This window comes from Eschrichtius robustus, chromosome 20 (genome assembly GCF_028021215.1).
Source record: "Eschrichtius robustus isolate mEscRob2 chromosome 20, mEscRob2.pri, whole genome shotgun sequence".
Taxonomy (NCBI): Eukaryota; Metazoa; Chordata; class Mammalia; order Artiodactyla; family Eschrichtiidae; genus Eschrichtius; species Eschrichtius robustus.
Window position 1 is genome coordinate 1,980,729 of NC_090843.1, and position 17,695 is coordinate 1,998,423.

A 17,695-nucleotide genomic window follows, 5' to 3' on the forward strand; every position below is an offset into this window, starting at 1 on the left:
GAAATTCAACTCGATCACCTTCCCTGGTTATTCCAGACGGAAGATGTCAGTCTCTCCTGCTGAACAGCCAAGCATTTTGTTTCTACTGTGTTTATGGAACGCGGCATCTCTCCGTATCTGTGATGATGGGCACGCACGTTTCTTAATCAGACCGCAAGGTTCTGGGCAAAGCGGCTTGTGCCCTGCACAGCAGAGGCCCTTGGTCGGCCGAGTTAATAAATGCAGCGCCTCACGCAGGGGCCGGAAGGCCTCCCTCCGGAGTGAGGCCTGAGCGCTGGGGTCACCGGGCCCCTTCTACCAGCTCTTTGGGGCCCAGCGCCCCCGGCACCCCGCCCCCCCCTTCCCCCAGCAGGAGGCGGGCGAGCCCCCGAGGAACTCACTTTCTCGGAGGCGCTGGCCAGTCTGGAGCCTGAGGCGTTGAAGGCAATGGCGGCCAGCGCCCCCTCGTGGGCAGCAATGGTGCAGACTGTCTTCTGTTGGCGGAAAGGAAAACGGAGGTTGATGCTGGGGCAGAGGGAGGACGCTTTTCGTCTCCTCTCCCTCCTCCTTCCTTCCGAGACACCCTCCCTCCTCTGCTGGGTTCCCTGTTTCCCTCTTTCCACCAGGCCGTATGCACAGAAGCTGCACGTCGCGTCCCGGTGTATCTAGAGGCTGCTGCAAGGGCTGCTGCGTTTCTGTCCCTTTTCCTGCCCTCGGGGAGATGGGCGACCAGCCGCGTGGCCAGAGCGGCGATGTGACCATGCTCTCCGTGATGCGGCTCTAGGGCCCGGCTTCCTGCAGCAATCCTGCCCGCTCTGTGAAGCTCGGAGAGCAGAGGGCAGGACATGGGACACGGCTGCACGCTGTCGCAGGCCGCGCCACGGCCCGGCAGGACGCACTCAACCCCGCGATGGCCCCCAGCTGCCACGGCGTCTGTCTGGGCCTGGCAGGCTGCCTTGTGGCTACGTGGACAGACGGCGATGAGGGCAAAAGGCATGACCTTCCCGTCCACACCCCACAGCGGTGGCCGGAGCTGCTTGCGCCTCTGCACTTCGCCCCCCGGCCACCGAGCCCGCCCCTCACCTGAAACTGACCACGCGGCCCGGCAGGGGGTTGGGCCGGCCGGGGTCACCGCCAACTTACCAGGGCGTGTCCGTCGTAGAGCACGATCTCGCCTGTCGTCCGGCTCCCAGGATAGGCCACGTAGGAATTGGAATGGTTGACGGACAGGGCACACAGACCTGGCGGAGAGCAAACCGCACGTGAGAAGCCGGCGTCCACGCCCGGGAAGGGCATCTGGACACGGCACCACCACAGCGCCACCTGCTGGCGAGGGGAGGAGCGGCCCTGCAGACCTCGACTCCCAGTTGATTCTTCTAATCCAAGGACCCTGATCAAGTAAATTCCCGGGACGACCTCGTGATTGGACACTGACCGTGTCCACGCCACAGCTGAGAGGTCGGAAGTTAGACTATTTTAAACGTTTTTCTTCGCACTGTGCCCCAGGGCCCTGAAGTAACATCTACTTCTCTTCCAATTCCGTTACCCTCTGGGCTACAAGCTCCTCACTGAAATAAAGGGCAGCTTGTGGTGGCCTTTCTGCAGGTGATTAAACGTCATTTCAAATTGGAGGGTGGGGAGGCTGGGTGGCTTGAGGGGAGGACCTATTTATAAATTGTTTCAGAGCCAAATGTCCTGCCTCGATAAGGGAAATGGGCCCCTCCAGAGGGGAAATTCACTTGAGGGCAGCGAAGATGGTGTGTCTGCTGTCGGGACAAAGCATAAGAGAAACTTCAGATCAGGCTAAAATGGACCTGACCCTCATCTGTTGGGGGCAGAGAAGAGGTTAAAACAAAAGCAAACGTCGAGAATGGGAACCAAGGTCCGGCCTCCTGCTCGGGCTTTGCCGAGGACCCACCAGGCTGTGCCCTTATCACCTGCCAGGCAGCTGTGGGAGGAGGGTGACAGCCCAGCGCCCTTTCCCGCAGGCTCCCTGCAGCCCTCTCGCCTGTACAGGGTCACCGGGCCTTAGAAGAGACCACTCATGCCTTCTCAGTTTTGCTGAATGTTACACCCCCATGACTTATTTTTTAACTGAAAGTTTGTACCTTTTGACCCCATTCAACCATTTCACACCTCTCTTCCCCCTGACCCCCAGCCTCTGGTAACCACCAGTCTGTCCTCTGCATCTGTGAGCTTGTTTGTTTTGTTTAAAGATTCCACATATAGGTGAGATCATATGGTATTTGTCTTTCTCTGCCTGACTGAATTCACGTAGCGTGATGCCCTCAAGGTCCATCCACGTCATTACAGTGGCAAGATTTCATCCTTTTTTATGGCTGAGTAGTATTCCATTATATCTGTACGCCACACCTTCTTTATCCACTCATCCATCGATGGACACTTAGGTTGTTCCCATGTCTTGCCTGTTGTAAATATTGCTGCAATGAACATTGGGCTGCAGATATCTTTTTGAGTTAGTGTCTCCGTTTTCTTTGGATAAATACCAAGAAGTGGGATTGCTTAACCATAAGGTAGCTCAGTTTTTAGTTTCTTGAGGATCCTCCACACTGTTCTCCACAGCGGCTGCACCAATTTACATTCCCACCAACAGCGCACGCAGGCTCCCTTTTCTCCACACCCTTGCCAACACTTGTCTCTTGTCTTTTATTTATTTATTTATTTATTTATTTTTGGCTGTGTTGGGTCTTCGTTTCTGTACGAGGCCTTTCTCTAGTTGCGGCGAGCGGGGGCCACTCTTCATCGCGGTGCGCGGGCCTCTCACTGCCACGGCCTCTCTTGTTGCGGAGCACAGGCTCCAGACGCGCAGGTTCAGTAGTTGTGGCTCACGGGCCTAGTTGCTCCGCGGCATGTGGGATCTTCCCAGATCAGGGCTCGAACCCGTGTCCCCTGCATTGGCAGGCAGATTCTTAACCACTGTGCCACCAGGGAAGCCCTTGTCTTTTTGATAATAGCCATTCTAATAGGTGTGAGGTGACCTTCAGAGTTGTATATTAAAATGTGAATATTTCCAGAAAGGAAGGAAGCTTAAACTTCTTCAGCTAACATGGAACTTCCTGTAACACCTAATGGAGAGTGAGTTGACACGAGATTCTGACAAGAAGGGACCAAGGATGGTGGCGAGGGCAGGTACACCCTGCCACGTAACCACGTGCCTGATAGCTCTGCCTCTGGCTCGCACCTCGGCCAGCCCACCTGAATGTAGCCAAGGGGCTGTGCGTACCAACCTTTGCAACTTAATGAAGGTCCCCAGAAATGCTGAACATGAGCCCCTTTGGCTTCCTGTGGTCCAATTCTCAGACAAATCCACCCAGCTCTAAGAATGCACTTTATTTCTTGTGAAGCCCTCAAGGAAAGTAGGAAGACTTTGCTATAGGCTTAGACATTCCTGTTCTACTCGTCTTCTGCTTCTGTCACAAGTGTCCCCTGAAACCCTTTATAGGAAGGGAAATGAGCCTTTTCTTTTTTTTCTTTTTTAAAATTTATTTATTTATTTATTTACTTTTGGCTGCGTTGGGCCTTCGTTGCTGCACGTGGGCTTTCTCTAGTTGCGGCGAGCAGGGGCTACTCTTCGTTGCGGTGCGCGGGCCTCTCATTGCGGTGGCTTCTCTGGTTGCGGAGCACGGGCTCTAGGCGTGCGAGCTTCAGTAGTTGTGGCTCGTGGGCTCCAGAGTGCAGGCTCAGTAGTTGTGGCGCATGGGCTTAGCTGCTCCGCGGCATGTGGGATCTTCCTGGACCAGGGCTCGAACCCGTGTCCTCTGCATTGGCAGGTGGATTCTTAACCACTGTGCTACTGGGGAAGTCCCAGCCTTTTCTCTGATATTATTTTATAATAAAAAAGTGATAGTATAAAAGATTTGTAGAGCCCAGAAAATATAAAGAAAGAGAAAAAAAAAAAGCACCCATAATTCTAAAACCCAGAGAGGCTTTTCACTATGCTCAGTATTTGAGTATATTTTCTTCCGGCCTTTTTCTTTTTTTCTTTTTTTTAAATATAAGGAGTTAGGTTTTGATGTGGCTTTTGGACTTCAGACTTGACACACATTTTCATAAATCATGGTCAGCTAAATTCCACTGAAATGGTTTGGCTGTAATCCTTCTGCAGCTGGAGAAGAAAAATGCCTGATTTCCATTCAAGAACCAATGGCACCATTGGCTGGAATTACAAGGAAATCCTGTGATTCTAAATCATTCTTACCTTGGTATTTATAGTATTATATGTCAAAATTAAAGCAAGTTAACAGTGATTTATAAAATGCAGTTCCCTCTGGGTTGATTAATGGAATATGCTTTCCAGTTTTTAAAAATAGAAAGGAGAGAAATCGTCTCTGTACTTACAGATGCTCTATGCTACCATTTACCCCACCTGCATTACATTTTCAGAAAGAGCGCTCGCTGGGGAATAAACGGCTACTCTGTCCCATTATACACATTGCTGTGTGGTGTAGACTGCTCCCCCAATACTCCGTGAAAGCCTGTAAGACCGACAGCATCCCCAAGTTCTGCCGTTCGCGGATTATTTTATGGAGATTTCCACCTTCAGCTGCTCAGGGCACAGACTGCTGTGCTAGCAGGAAATTAACTTCGAGCCCCGTCTGGCCAAACCCTTTAAAGGAAGCAGCCTGCAGTCTTTGACACAACAGGAATGGGCATGACACAAACAGACAGAAGGAAGGAAATTTACAGCCGCGGCCGGTACTGAGCGTGAAGCAATCACAGGACTCTGTATATATCACGTATTCGAAGTTCACAAAGTCAAAAGACATTCAGAATTTGTGTGGCTAAGCCAGTCAGCCAAGAGGCCCCATCTCCCTGTGCACCCACGAAGATTCATCAAATCAAGGGCCAGAGTTTCCATCTTACGGTTTTTTGTTCAGAAAATACATGAGAGGGTGGGAACAAATAAAGGAGACTCCTGGCCTCTGAGGATCTTATCTTCGTGGTTTTGGCCGCTCAGAGTCTGCTGGGGGTCCTTGAGCGAGGGACGGGTCATGTCACTGCAGGGAAACTCTGACCTGTCCCGAGCCTGCCCTCCTGGCTGGAGATGGACATGATGCATGGAACCGGCCGGCGGGTGAGCCTGGCCGAGCCTGGCCGAGCCTCGTGTGCCCAGCAGATGGGACTTTGCTCTCACCCCCTCCCCGCCCTCGGGGAATCCTCCCCATAATAACTCTGTGGGGTAAAAAGGATCGTCCCCATTTTACTGAAGTAGGAAGAGCTCAGGGGAAGCTGAGAGGATGATTATGAATGTCAGGATTTGAAACTGTCTTGGCCTCTCTCTCCAAAGAACGTCAGAGGTGTAATAAGACACACGTTTTGGTCTTTCAACCCTTCCCTGGTCTTTCAGAAGGAAAGGCTAAATCTCTCCCCCAGCCCACTGGTAATGTTTACCTGAGGACACCTCCCATCATCTCTAAGTTGTCTTGAGATAAAACGATTCCCTTTGTGAGGCGCACACATCCTAACAGGAAGCACAAATGGCCCTACACCTGCAAACCTCCTTTCTCCCTGTTTAAACTGCAAAACTGAGGCCATCAGTGCGTTTTCTGAGCTAAGACAAATGGCTGCATTTGCTCAAAGTTAAGAGGAGACGGGCTTTTCGCCGGAGGAACAGGTTTGGCCCTGAAGGCAGGCAGCACCATCCCCTGGGCTGAGCGGCTGAGGGTGTGACCGCAGGAGTGAGGGGGGCTGGCGGCTGCCCTGACCCGTGGGACGCCCGCTCGAAAGGCCGCTGACGGTGCCCGGCTCCCCTCCTTTCAAAGAAACGGAGAGTCACAGGCAGCTTGTGAGCTTTCTGCCCACCTGGCATTGTCCCCTGCCCCCCTGAGATGTCCCCTGCCTGCCTGGAATGTCCCTGCTCACCTGGCATGTCCCCTGCCCCCCTGAGATGTCCCCTGTCCAAAGCTGCCAGGGTCCAGCCCAGGCCCGCGGCGCCTGTGGGTTCTGCTCGGACCCCACTCACCTCCCCCGCCCTGTCAGAAGAGCACATCTTCCTTTCAGCCGTCACCCCCTGGGTCCCAAACCTTCCAAAGACGCCAGGGCCCTTGTGCGCCACGTCCCATGGGTCTGGGGTTCCTGGTCTTTACCTACAGTGCCTGCTATGGTCCCGGGCACGTAGCACGTCTGCAATAAACACTTTTCCAGGTTAGTTCAACCTCTCATTCCTGAAAAACAAAACAAAACTAACCCCCCGACCCCCATCCCCGGCCACGATTCCTTCACTTACCACCCTCCACCTCCACTTGTGAAACAGGCTTTAAAGTTGTTCTCTCACAGAGCTTTCTAACGGCCTCGATGGCTGTGATCTTTTCAAATACAGTACCGTTTTGTCAGGGCTGAAATTTTAAAGCACTGAAGGCAACAGCAAGGGCCATCTGTATAACTCAGATGGAGAGAAGGAAATGAGGCCAGAGGAGGAATTACTGCCCAGCAGGCCGTGAGCAGGTCACCGCCACAGACGCCACCCCTGTGAGACGGGGGTTACTATTCCATTTTACAGGTGAGGAAACTGAGGCTCAAAGAGTCTAGGTGACTGAGGTCGGGCCACAGGGATCTTGAAATACAGTGAAAGTCAACGAATTAGAAAACTGCAGTGAACTGAAGCAATCATTTAACGACACTAAGCTGGAGTGCGATTTACAAATACTGCCCTGAATCATTAGACCCGCAAACTGTTCTGGTTTGGTGGCTCCTGTCCCACCACACAACTTCCTTCTCGTTTACTTCTGCTACCAGGGATTCACAGAGTGTCATCGTCTGCCATTTCAACCTGACCAATCCCAGCTGCTCCCATTCTTAAATCAGGAAAATGTATTAAACAGTGTTACATCTGAGAATTTAATACAGTCCAACCTCCTAGCATATCACCCACGTAGAGAGAATTGTCTGTAACGTAAGAAAACACATTTCTTTTCAGTTTGGATTGTCTGTCTCCCGGTCAGGTAGAACCCACTTTTCATTATGACGTCTGCTCTATACTGAACAACCAGCAAAGATAACTAGGGGTGAACACCTTGCAACGTCAGATGCAGGACATCTCCTACATGTCTGCCTAAATGCTTTGACACGTTTGCTGAGAACAGGGGCCAGGGGAAAGGAGTTTCTCCCAGGCTACAGGGAAGGTCACACGGCCTTCCTGCAGGACGCATGGCCTAATAAAATCTGAATCTGCCGCCGTTAAGACAAAGCTTCAAGGCAAACACCACAAAGATGTATAAAGCAATGAAGGACAAACGCTGCTTCGGGTTTTCAATTTGGGTGGAGACACAGCTGGTGCAAAGGAGCGCCCGGACACGAGATCTGGGGGCACCTGGTCCGGGCTGGGGCTCACCTGTCGGGTTTGGAGGAATATCCAGGATGGTCTTCAAAAGCTTCATGTCTTTAATGTTGTGAATGTAAATGGACTCCTCCAGGCAAACGAGCAGCCTCTGAAATCACACAGACCCATCAATCTATCGGGGCTGATTCCTCGAAAAGGGCCCGACCATCCCGAGATCACTCCTCTTTCCTGTGAATCCTAACTCGATTGTAAGCCGAAAGGGGGAGGAGTTTTCACGCTCAATTTGAAGCTTACGTTACGTGCGCACAGCCTCGTATATATCACCATCCACCTGGACAGAAGCACTGAATACAGGATCTTAGGAAATTCCACTTAGAAATTGAGATTTCCTTTTGATTCTATTTTTTTTTACTTTTCCCTCTCCTCAGTCCTGGGAATCCTGGACACTTCCTGGTCAGACTCCCTTTGCCAGTGAAGACACTTCCGGGTAAACTTTTCGGTTCCCCTTCCCATCAGACAGGCCCCCTTCGATGTTCAGGGCCAAGTCCCATCTTGTCCGGATGTGGGTTCCTTGGCTCCCTCTGCATCTCCCGGGGTTACGTTCCCCCTCCCCAAGTGACGCCAGCTGGAACTACGATCCACCCAAACGCTCGCCCAGACCCACTCGTGCGCCCTCGCTCCAGCCCCGGCGAAGGGAACCCAAGACACCCTCCAGCCCTCACGGGACACCCCGCCCAGCGCCCCTGCCCCGAGGTCCCCCTGGGATGGGCTCCTCTCCCTGCGGCTCCCCCTACCCAGTGCCCGGACACCCTTCTCTTTTTCTTCAAAGGAAACTTGTCAGGTTTCAAGTCTCTTTCTGAGGGCCCCGCGGAAGCAGGCCTCGGGGTTAAGGTGTCAGGTGCCTAGAGGAGCAGAAAGCCCGGCTCAGCACAGGGCAGGTGCCGGGTGCGAGCGCGGGGCCCTTGGGAAGGGGCTTTTGGTGCAGGGGCTACTGCCCCTCCACAGCCCCCCCTGCTCCTGCCGCCTCGGCTTCCTTCAGGCCGGCGCTTCTCAGACTCCGATGAGCGCCTGGCATCCCAGGGGCAAGGCCTGGGCTCTGCCTGGAGACCCTCGTCCAGGGGGGTTTCAACACGGACCCCAGACGTGAGGACCACTGCTCCCGGGCCAGATCCTTTCATCCCAGGGAAAAACTCTTGGAAAGGAAGGGACCTAAAAATACTACTAAGAAGCGGTGGGTTCCCCTTCTGGGAAAAGCCTGCGATGCTGTTTTCCCAGTAAGACTTTTCCCAGCTCAGAATTTTTCGGGAGACTGTCACTTGAACCAAGCGGGAAGATAACATTGAAACACTTTTCTCAGGTTTATTTAAGGCTCTGTGGCCACAGCGCTGGGTGCAGAGGGGTGATAAAAAAGATTCTAACAGGGTCTCCAAATTGATGGCATATATCAGTGCTTCTCCGTAAAATATACAGTCCCTGATTTACCGCACCGCTTTGCCTTTCGCCTGCACTTGCCACGGTTTGGACTAGAGTGCTCTATGCTTGTTGATGTTTGTGGGTTCGGGTTCGCTCCTGTGTCCCCGCCCCGAGCCCCACGTGCGACCCCAGAATTCGGGGTCTTCACCGTGCCCCTTCCTGCAAGGGCAGCCTCCACTCCTAGCTTCTCTGGCCTCATCTGCATCTTTCCCACCAGCTCTTACAGCACCATCTGCTCTGTGGTCCACTCGGCCGGAGGTCACCCCCCCCCCCAAGGGAAACACAGAGGGAACAGTGAGGGGCAAAGAGGAGGCACTTCGTCTGTGTTTCACGTGAGGGCTCGTTCCTGGTGTGAGCGCAACCCTGGCAATGGCTCCCTTTACTAATCAGTCTCCGGTCTCAGCAGAACCCTGGGCTGGCCTCCAGCTCAGCTCATTCCCTGTCACCCTGGCTCTCATCTACTTGTCTAGGTCCTAGAAGTAAAAACTCCTTTTGTCAACTAGAGAATTATTTACAGCGTCTGCCCTTGGAGGCTTCCATCCAATCAATCTCCATCTGGGTAACGAGGGCCCCTCGGAACAGATGGTCAAAGAACTGTGGACATTTACAAATCCAAATACATCTGGTTTATTGTCTTTATTCCACAGAATACCTTTCCTCTATTAGTAGAAGGGGATTAACAGCAACTAAAAATGAAACAGATCACAATTACTGAATATTCTTCCTTTCTACAGATTCAGAGGATAATAGGGGTTTTCTTTCTTCTTAACTCCCCACACAAATCTTGGACTTTTTTCCTGTTTTTCAGAAAGGAACTGCACAGCCTGAGGACCTGATGAAATAGACAGAGCAGCCTCTATTTTCACGTCCTCTGGGGGCGGGGGGGAGCACCAGGACCCTGGCCTAGCAGGGAGGGGGCTCTAGCAGCCCCGTAGACCAAAAGTGAAGTCCCAAATCTGAATGTTTTTAAGAGAAGCAAACCCCGAAGACTTCCCAGACCTGTTTCAAATCATCTTCTTAGCAGAAGAAATGCTAAAGGAAGAGAGCCCTGCTCGGCCTGGGGTCCAGTTGGCTTGGCTGTGAACAGCGGAGAAGTTCTAGGTGCCGTGATGTTCTTTAGGAGATGCGGCAGGGGAACTTTGAAGTTAATGAGTGTTTTATTGAGGAGAGGGCGGCACCTAAAGGTTAACAGTCCCATTTGCTGATGAAGATATCAGAGCAAGCAAGAGAGACATTATACAAATAAATACCGTGGATACCATTTGCGGGTTCTGATCATTACGGGATATTTGCCTAAACAGTCTTAATTTTTATACCCTGGCCATCAACGTATGCAAAGATAAAACGTCCTGCAAAGAAATTTAATGTGCAACCAAGAGATTTCAGAGACAGCACTGGAGCCAAGAATTGTGCTTAAAAGCCTTCAAGTTGAAAACCCTCAAACTGCCTTTCCCTCTCTTGCCAAGAACTGGGCTTATCTTCTTTATCTCCGGCTACTCCTTGGTTTTAAAAAACGTCGTATTCTATTTCTCAGGCCATTTTCTACCGCCCTGCTTTATACAGACTTGAATGGATAGGCAGTCAAAATAGTGGATCAACCCAAAGAAACAATCTCTTCCTTCTCATAAACTTAAGACAGCACTTTGTCTCATTTGTTTAAAAAAAAAAAAAAAAAAGTAAGCACTTAATAGTTTAGGTACAAAGGAGAAAATGATGTCCTCAGTGAAGGCAAGGACCTCCAGCACCCTGGGAGTATTTAATTGAATACACAGATCTGCTCTGTCATATAAAGAACCGATTTATTTGTTTTTGTATTTAATAGGCAGCCAGGAAACAGATATTCACTGAGCATTTTTCTACCGGACACTGTCTTTTCTACCAGGCCTTACCGTAGTGAGTAAAATGGATACTGTCGCTGCCCTCAATGGATTTAAAATCTAATAATTCAAGGGAAACTCGGCTAATACCCCCAAATGCTTATTTAACAGGAACTTACAGGTTTTCAAAAGAATGTATATTGCACGTTTGAGATAAGACTAACCCTTCCTCCAACAAAGAAAACACCACCAGAAACGTCTTCAAGGGTTAGCCGGGAGAAAGAAAAGGAGCGGCCTGGGACTCGGTCCCAGCAAGAGGACGGGCAGTTTCACCGACTTTAGGGCTTCAGCACTAACCCAGGAGTCCCACGCTTTCTCTCCAGGAGCTTATTCTGACAGGAGTGACCACCAGCCGGCAACGAATGCCACCATCTAGGGCCCAAACAAGAAGGGCGTCCCTCTGGTTTAAGGTGCCCCTGCAGTGGCTCACGGGACAGATTCTGAGCCAGGGTTCCACCCAGCCTGGCTCCAGGGGGACCGCGTTCGCCTAGCCGGTGGCGGCTGTTTGAGAAATCACACCAGGCGGAAGGACCGGGGCCCCGGGGGCGGTCTCACCGCCTAGACAAGTGTGTGCGGCGTAGACTCAAACCACGTCCGCATAATCCTCGGCCTGAGTTTTAAAACCCCCGACAGAGCTGGATGCTGGCGAGAGATGACCATCCCGAGAGGTGCTCCTCTTTGTCCTTGGTCCCCAGCGGCGGGAGCCTTGCGACCCGGAGGGACGCCCCAGCCCCTTACCTGCCGGTTCAGCCTGACGGACAAGACGTTACTGGAGTAGCCGTAGCTGCAGATCTCCGTGCCCTTCTTGAAGTGGTACACGTTCATCTGGCGCGGCTTCGTGCGGCTCACGACCACCACGAGGCTGCTGGAGAAGAGGCGCTCCACGATGCAGACGTCGGGGATGTCATCTGCGGCCGGGGGGGGGGGGGGGGCGCACACGTCAGCCGGCGGCCGCCTCGGGGTCCTCCCCCCCCCCCCCCCCCCCCCCCCCGCCCACGACCGCCTGCTTGCAGAGATTCCCCGCCCCTTCCCTCGACAGTGAACTTTAACCCGTTTCCCAAGTTCCCAAGCCCTTTCCACCATCGGCAGTCAGGCAGACCCCGGCGATCAGAACATAAAGCCGGGCTTTCCAGAACATCCCCCGATGCCCTCCGCGGCTGGAATCACAGCCCCGCCCCCGGGGCCGCTGTCCTGTCTGCAGAACATATCTGGGAGGTTTGGATCAATCCACTCTTTCTCCACGAGAGGTTTCAGAGGGGTAACTACTCTGCCGGGAGGCTCTGCTTTCGGAATTCTTCCGGTCCCTGTTGCTAAAAGGTACAGGTGCCACCATGATGGGGGAGGGGAGGGGGCAGGAACACAGTGAATTCTGTGCCTCGTGCCCGTCTTGCTGTGCTCCCTGACTCTCTCCGGAATCCCTTTCCTGTTGATAATACCCCGGACATCTGTGCTATGACCAGGGAAGTCCTTCTGCGCCCAGGAAGAAGGTAAATCAGTAAGCCTCTTGAGCGCCTGTAGACAGGAGGCCTCCGTGTCTTTCTGGGAACATTCTTTTCACATGCCTGCCTTTCTTGGGCTCCAGCAAGTCCCATAGGGAACAACGCAGGACAGATACAGAGCAGAATCTTCACAAAAATGTTATAATAAAAATAACATCTTACAAATGAATTGGGAGCCTAAGATATTATTTGCCAAGCCACTTTCTTTCCAGGGAATCCAGAGTGTGTTTTCGTCAATATGATGGTGGCATAAACAACAACCTTCCCTGAGACAATGAGAGAGGCACATGTCTAAGCTGGACTTGTTTTTAATATTCACAAGAAGTACTTCAATGTCTTTGATATGGACTCTGTGAATGGGAGACTACTGCTTTATTAAAACGAGGAAAATACTTCCATGACTGAATGAATGTTACCAATATTCTACAGTGCCAATAAAAGGGCAAAAAAAAAAAAAAAAAATCGTAAGTGAACTTTCAGTTCGACAGTTATAAAAACTGATGACCGTGCATATGAGTATACGAAAAAGTGTCAACAGTACAGTTTCAAAGGATTTCTTAACGTAAAAAGAGAATGTTACTTAAGCTATTGCCAAATCTTACTAGTGTTTCATGGTGGTGTTTTTTTTTAAAGCAAGTGGAAACAATGATTTATATTTATAAATTAAACAATGATTTATATTTATATTTAATATTTAAATATTTATATTTATATTTAAATCTGAAAAACTACTGACTCTGTAAGTTTGAGGGTTAGTGGAGGGAAAGCTGAGAAGCGCCCCAGCTTACAGTCTAGAGGGCGGATTTGGTGCCCTGAGATTCTCACACACACACACTTACTGCTTCCATGGACGTGGTCGAGCTGCTCCACAGAACTCAAAGAAAACAGCTTATAACCAGATTTGGTTCCAATCGCGAGGGATCTGTGAAGGCAAGGACAGCCTGGGAATGACAACAGGTACTGGGTCCAACCATAGGTGGGTCTGAAGAGAGACACCCTCCGTCCCTCGAGCCTCATAGGGGACAGATAAACATACAGCCTCAGGAGCCGAGACATTTGATCACTTTCTAGACGGTGAAGCAAGCATGCCTTGTCAGGTGGGCAGGTCCAGTCGAAAGGAAGAAGTCAAAGACAACTACATACAAGCATGAGAAATGGTTAAGAGACCTGAAACTGAATGGGCTCTATCGTCAAATGAAGTGTCAAACCCACCAGGGACCATGCTTTCCCAGCTGGGCAGAAATAGGAAAAATGGCATGTTTGACAATATTCATCACAGTGGTACCAAGAGGTAAATTATTTTTTTTCTTTCCTTCCTTCCTTCCTTCCTCCCTCCCTCCCTTTCTTCCTTCTCTCCTTCCTTCACTTTCTTCCTTCCCTCCCTCCGTCCTTCCTTCCTCCTTTCTTTCTTTCTTGCTTGCTTAAAAAAGAAATACGTGGGGCTTCCCTGGTGGCGCAGTGGTTGAGAATCTGCCTGCCAATGCAGGGGACACGGGTTCGAGCCCTGGTCTGGGAAGATCCCACATGCCGCGGAGCAACTAGGCCCGTGAGCCACAGCTGCTGAGCCTGCGCGTCTGGAGCCTGTGCTCCGCAACAAGAGAGGCCGCGATAGTGAGAGGCCCGCGCACCGCGATGAAGAGTGGTCCCCGCTTGCCACAACTAGAGAAAGCCCTAGCGCGGAAACGAAGACCCAACATAGCAATCAATCAATCAATCAATCAATAAATAAATCTTTAAAAAAAAAAAAAAAGAACTACGTGATCTTAGAAGACACAGTAGGTCATTAGCAGGCAAAATTTAATAGATGCTTCCTTCCATCACTTTCCATGAAAGCATCTCAGATACTTTATACCAGTGGTTCTCATCCCTGGCTGCACATTAAACTCACCTGGGAAGTTTTAAGAAAAATACTGATGACTGTCTACCCTGCTCCTCCAACCCTGTGCTTTTTATTTAATTGGCTTTCTTTCTTTCTTTTTTTTTTTTCAGTTCAAGTACTTTCATGGGCAGCCATGGTTGAGAACTCTGCCTTATCCTCAGCTCCACAAAGCCAGCACTGCCCCCTACCAACAGAGCAAAATCTAAACCTTATCTGGGACAACGGGGGCTAAAAGAATTTTGTCTTTTTTTTTTTTTTTTAAATTTTTTGGCCGCACAGTGCAGCATGTGGGATCTTAGTTTCCTGACCAGGGATCAAACCCACGTCCCCTGCATTGGAAGTGCAGAGCTTTAACCACTGGACCGCCAGGGAAGTCCAGAATCTTGTCTTCTTAAGTTTTCACTCTTCAACCGATAGATACAGAGTGTGCACCCAGGTTTCCTTGGCCCCAGGATGAAAGCAAATGGGTCAGTTTTGTTCGGCAGCTGAGAATTCCTATCCAGCTCTCTCCTGCTTTGCCCTCAGCACCTCAGCGATGACCAAAATCTTACCCAGAGCACCCTCAGAATAAGCCATCGGACCCTGACCCCTGGGAAATGGGATGTCAGGGCTGAAATGGACCTTAAAATGGTCCTACATAGACCTAACAAGTAGTCCAACTCCCTCATTCAAAATAAACGTATGAAAAGGTGAGCTTCGCTCTTCACAGGGAGACAGAGACTAAAATAAGCAGCTTACTGCTACAAGCCTGGATGGCCAAGGCTCTTGTTTCACTAGCCTAAAAAAGAGAAGGTCATATGATTCTCCCTGGAATTTTTTTTTTTCAACCCTAACATTTGTTCTTCCCTGGGATGGCAGTTGACTTTTAATCACAAGGTGGCTGCTTCTGCCGCTTCACCCCCCGCACCCCCCCCCCCACAACCGACCTGCTGAGCAGCTAACCTGGGGGATTAGACGTTTGCATCCGGCAACAGTGCGCTTAGAACTGGGGCTTGGCTTCTAATGACAACAAACTCGAAAGGCCAGCCAGCCGCATCTTACAACTTCAAAATATACATACTCCATAGGGATCACTGCTCCTAAACCTTCTTCCCATAAACTTTTTTCACATAAATATGTGTGCATTTAGTTGCAAACCAAGGTTTCTAAAGCTTGCAAGTAAGGGGAAAAATGTTGTAATTAGAGTCTTATAATATTAACCAAAAGATCTGGCAACTTAAAATAACTTTCAAACATATGCCCTGCTCCACACGAATTTTAAATATGGGAAATGGCAGTGTGATCACTGTTGTGCTTTAAATGGTTGATCAATGACCACAAAAAACTCTGAATCAAGGAATTCAGACTAAACCCTTATTTCATTCATAAGGCCTTTTTGTAGGAAGAAAAAAAATTCTCATCACCTCTCATGAAAATGGGATTTGGGACAAATACGTACCACGAATCAAATGAAAAAACACACCCAAATTGTCTGGCACAGGGCCAAGCATGAAGGATGAGTGAAGACTGCTAAAGGTTAGTTGTCTTCTAACTAACCTTCTCCAGAAAAACTGGGCCCTAAATTTGGCCTATACTTATAGAAAAAGACACGCTGACACTCCGAAATGTATTCGGCAAGGGGCTTGGCTTATTTTAAAATCCAATGTCATACCCTCTGAGGCTCAAAGCAACTGACTGTGACAAAAACTTTGATTTATAGGTGCAACAGAGCTGCCCAGCAGAGCCAGGAAGACAGAACTGACCGTAGGGACTAAGGAAATTAACTTCCCAAGCACCCTACGGTTTTGAAAATAACATTCTTATCCAACTGCTATAGAAAGCTGGGACTTACCTAGAGTAAAAATTAACATCCCTTTAAAAAAATGTAATAAACAATGCTACAAAGCAGAATTGAGAACATTTCCTACTAAGAAGCAAACTAGCTAGCTCCCCTCCTTAACCTGCTTTCAACTGGGAAGGCAAACGCCCAGGCATTTCAACAGCCATCCTCTCTTGCAAAATGTTTCTTACAAAACATCAGAAGTGTATCTAGACCATCATTTTTGTAAACTGTGGCTCTCAACCCATGAGAAAATAATTTAGTAAGTCACGAATGGCTTTAAAAAAAAAGAAACACAAAATACCAGAGGGTATTGCACACATTAAGAGTAAACAGCATGTTGTGAATTGCTTTTCAGTGATATTATACATATATGTGTGTGTGTGTGTGTGTGTGTATATACACACACATCTATATCTGGATATTGGGTAATGTTGTAATATGTATTTCTTATTGTGGGCTGTGGTCAAGGAAAGCTTGAAAGTCCGTCCTCTAACCCAGTTGTCCAGCTACTGGATTACACGATTACACATACAGCTTTTTCGAACAAAGGTATATTGTTTGGCATAGGGTGTTTTTAAACAGAAACACAAAGGGAATGGAAGCCAGGGTTGCTTATGGTACACGATGGCCTTAATTACACCACTGAATGTTCAGTATTAGCATAGCCCAGGCACAGACGGCCAACACACACCTGAAGCCGACTCCAAACAAGGAGCACAACAGAGACTGGTACAGCAGGAAATGGGAAACTGGGAAGAGGTCATCACTGCCTAATGCTCTGGGTGCACATTCCAAAGAGATTATTCCATACGGTGCCCAGAGCTGGCGTCTAACAATCCCATGAAAAGAGGTAAGGGGGCAGGAGTTTTCTTCTAAGGGACATCTTCCAGATGTCTGAAACACAGTTCAGCAACTCCCGGCTCTCTGGCCAAAGTCCCAATGGGAACATCAAGGTGAAACGTTAAAAATCCAGTCAAAAAGCAACAGAGTGGAGCTCGTGCTTCTCCCGGAAGGCAGCCTGGGCCGGGAAAGGGCTCCGGACTCCCAGGAGGCGGCCCGGCCTCTCCGGTGGGCTACGTGAAGACACACTGAGAGCAGTGGAGAGGTTCCTGACACCCAGATCCGGCGGGCGAGGTGCCCTGCGCTGGGGCTGGGACCGGGGCTGGCCTGGCCGCAGGGATAGGCTGCCTCTGAGTCATTGGCCCTGCCCAGATGCCACGTTGAGATGCTCAAGGACAAATGGGAAAGTTTTTCCTGTACTCCCATCTTCCTGGGCCCCAACTACCTCGCCTTGGGTCAGCTTGCAACTTCCCCGTCCTCTCCCATCTCCTTTGCTTTGGCCTCTGCCCCTCCTTCCCCAGACCCCCACTTTGGTCACTACCCCGCCCCCCCCCCGTCCCCCCACGTACCTTAGCCTCCTCCAGCCCCACTCCCCCGGCTAACTCCCTCCTTCTCCCCCGGCCGGGCCCTCCTGGCTCTCGGCCGGCAGCGGGCGATGGGGGTGCTCAGCCCCCTCCTGGAGGACGGGGAGGCCGAGGGAGCGGTCCGGGGACCCGCACCGGTCCGGGCAGCACCGGCCGTCCGCCGAGGCCTCTGGGGGCGTAGGCCCGCGCCTCCTGCACAAGTTGCCAACTGGACGACACCCCCGATCGCGACTTTTCTCCCCCACCTCCCGGCAGGGCAGGCGCCTCGGCTTACGTGCAGTCCTGGTTGAAAGAGAAGCAGCTGAGCGCCTCCTCGACCCCGCCCGAGGGGCCGTCTGCGGCCCCGGCCTCCATCAGGGGCTCGACCCGGGAAGCCGCCGCTCCGAGCGGGCGACAGCCACCTCAGCAGCCCGCTGGCGCCGGCCCCGCGGGCCGGGTTGTC

General features: G+C 50.8%; 1 protein-coding gene across 1 annotated transcript in view; it reads right to left on the reverse strand.

Moving 5' to 3' along the window:
- The window catches only part of WIPI1 (WD repeat domain, phosphoinositide interacting 1), a 28,255-nt gene extending 10,560 nt beyond the window's left edge, over nucleotides 1-17,695 (reverse strand). The window contains exons 1-6 of the mRNA XM_068530581.1: nucleotides 17,528-17,695; nucleotides 12,968-13,050; nucleotides 11,368-11,537; nucleotides 7,331-7,427; nucleotides 1,123-1,220; nucleotides 381-473 (exon numbers count right to left, since the gene is read on the reverse strand). Of these exons, the coding sequence (XP_068386682.1) occupies nucleotides 381-473; nucleotides 1,123-1,220; nucleotides 7,331-7,427; nucleotides 11,368-11,537; nucleotides 12,968-13,050; nucleotides 17,528-17,607 (621 nt within the window). The 5' untranslated portion in view covers nucleotides 17,608-17,695. The remainder of the gene's footprint in view (nucleotides 1-380; nucleotides 474-1,122; nucleotides 1,221-7,330; nucleotides 7,428-11,367; nucleotides 11,538-12,967; nucleotides 13,051-17,527) is intronic.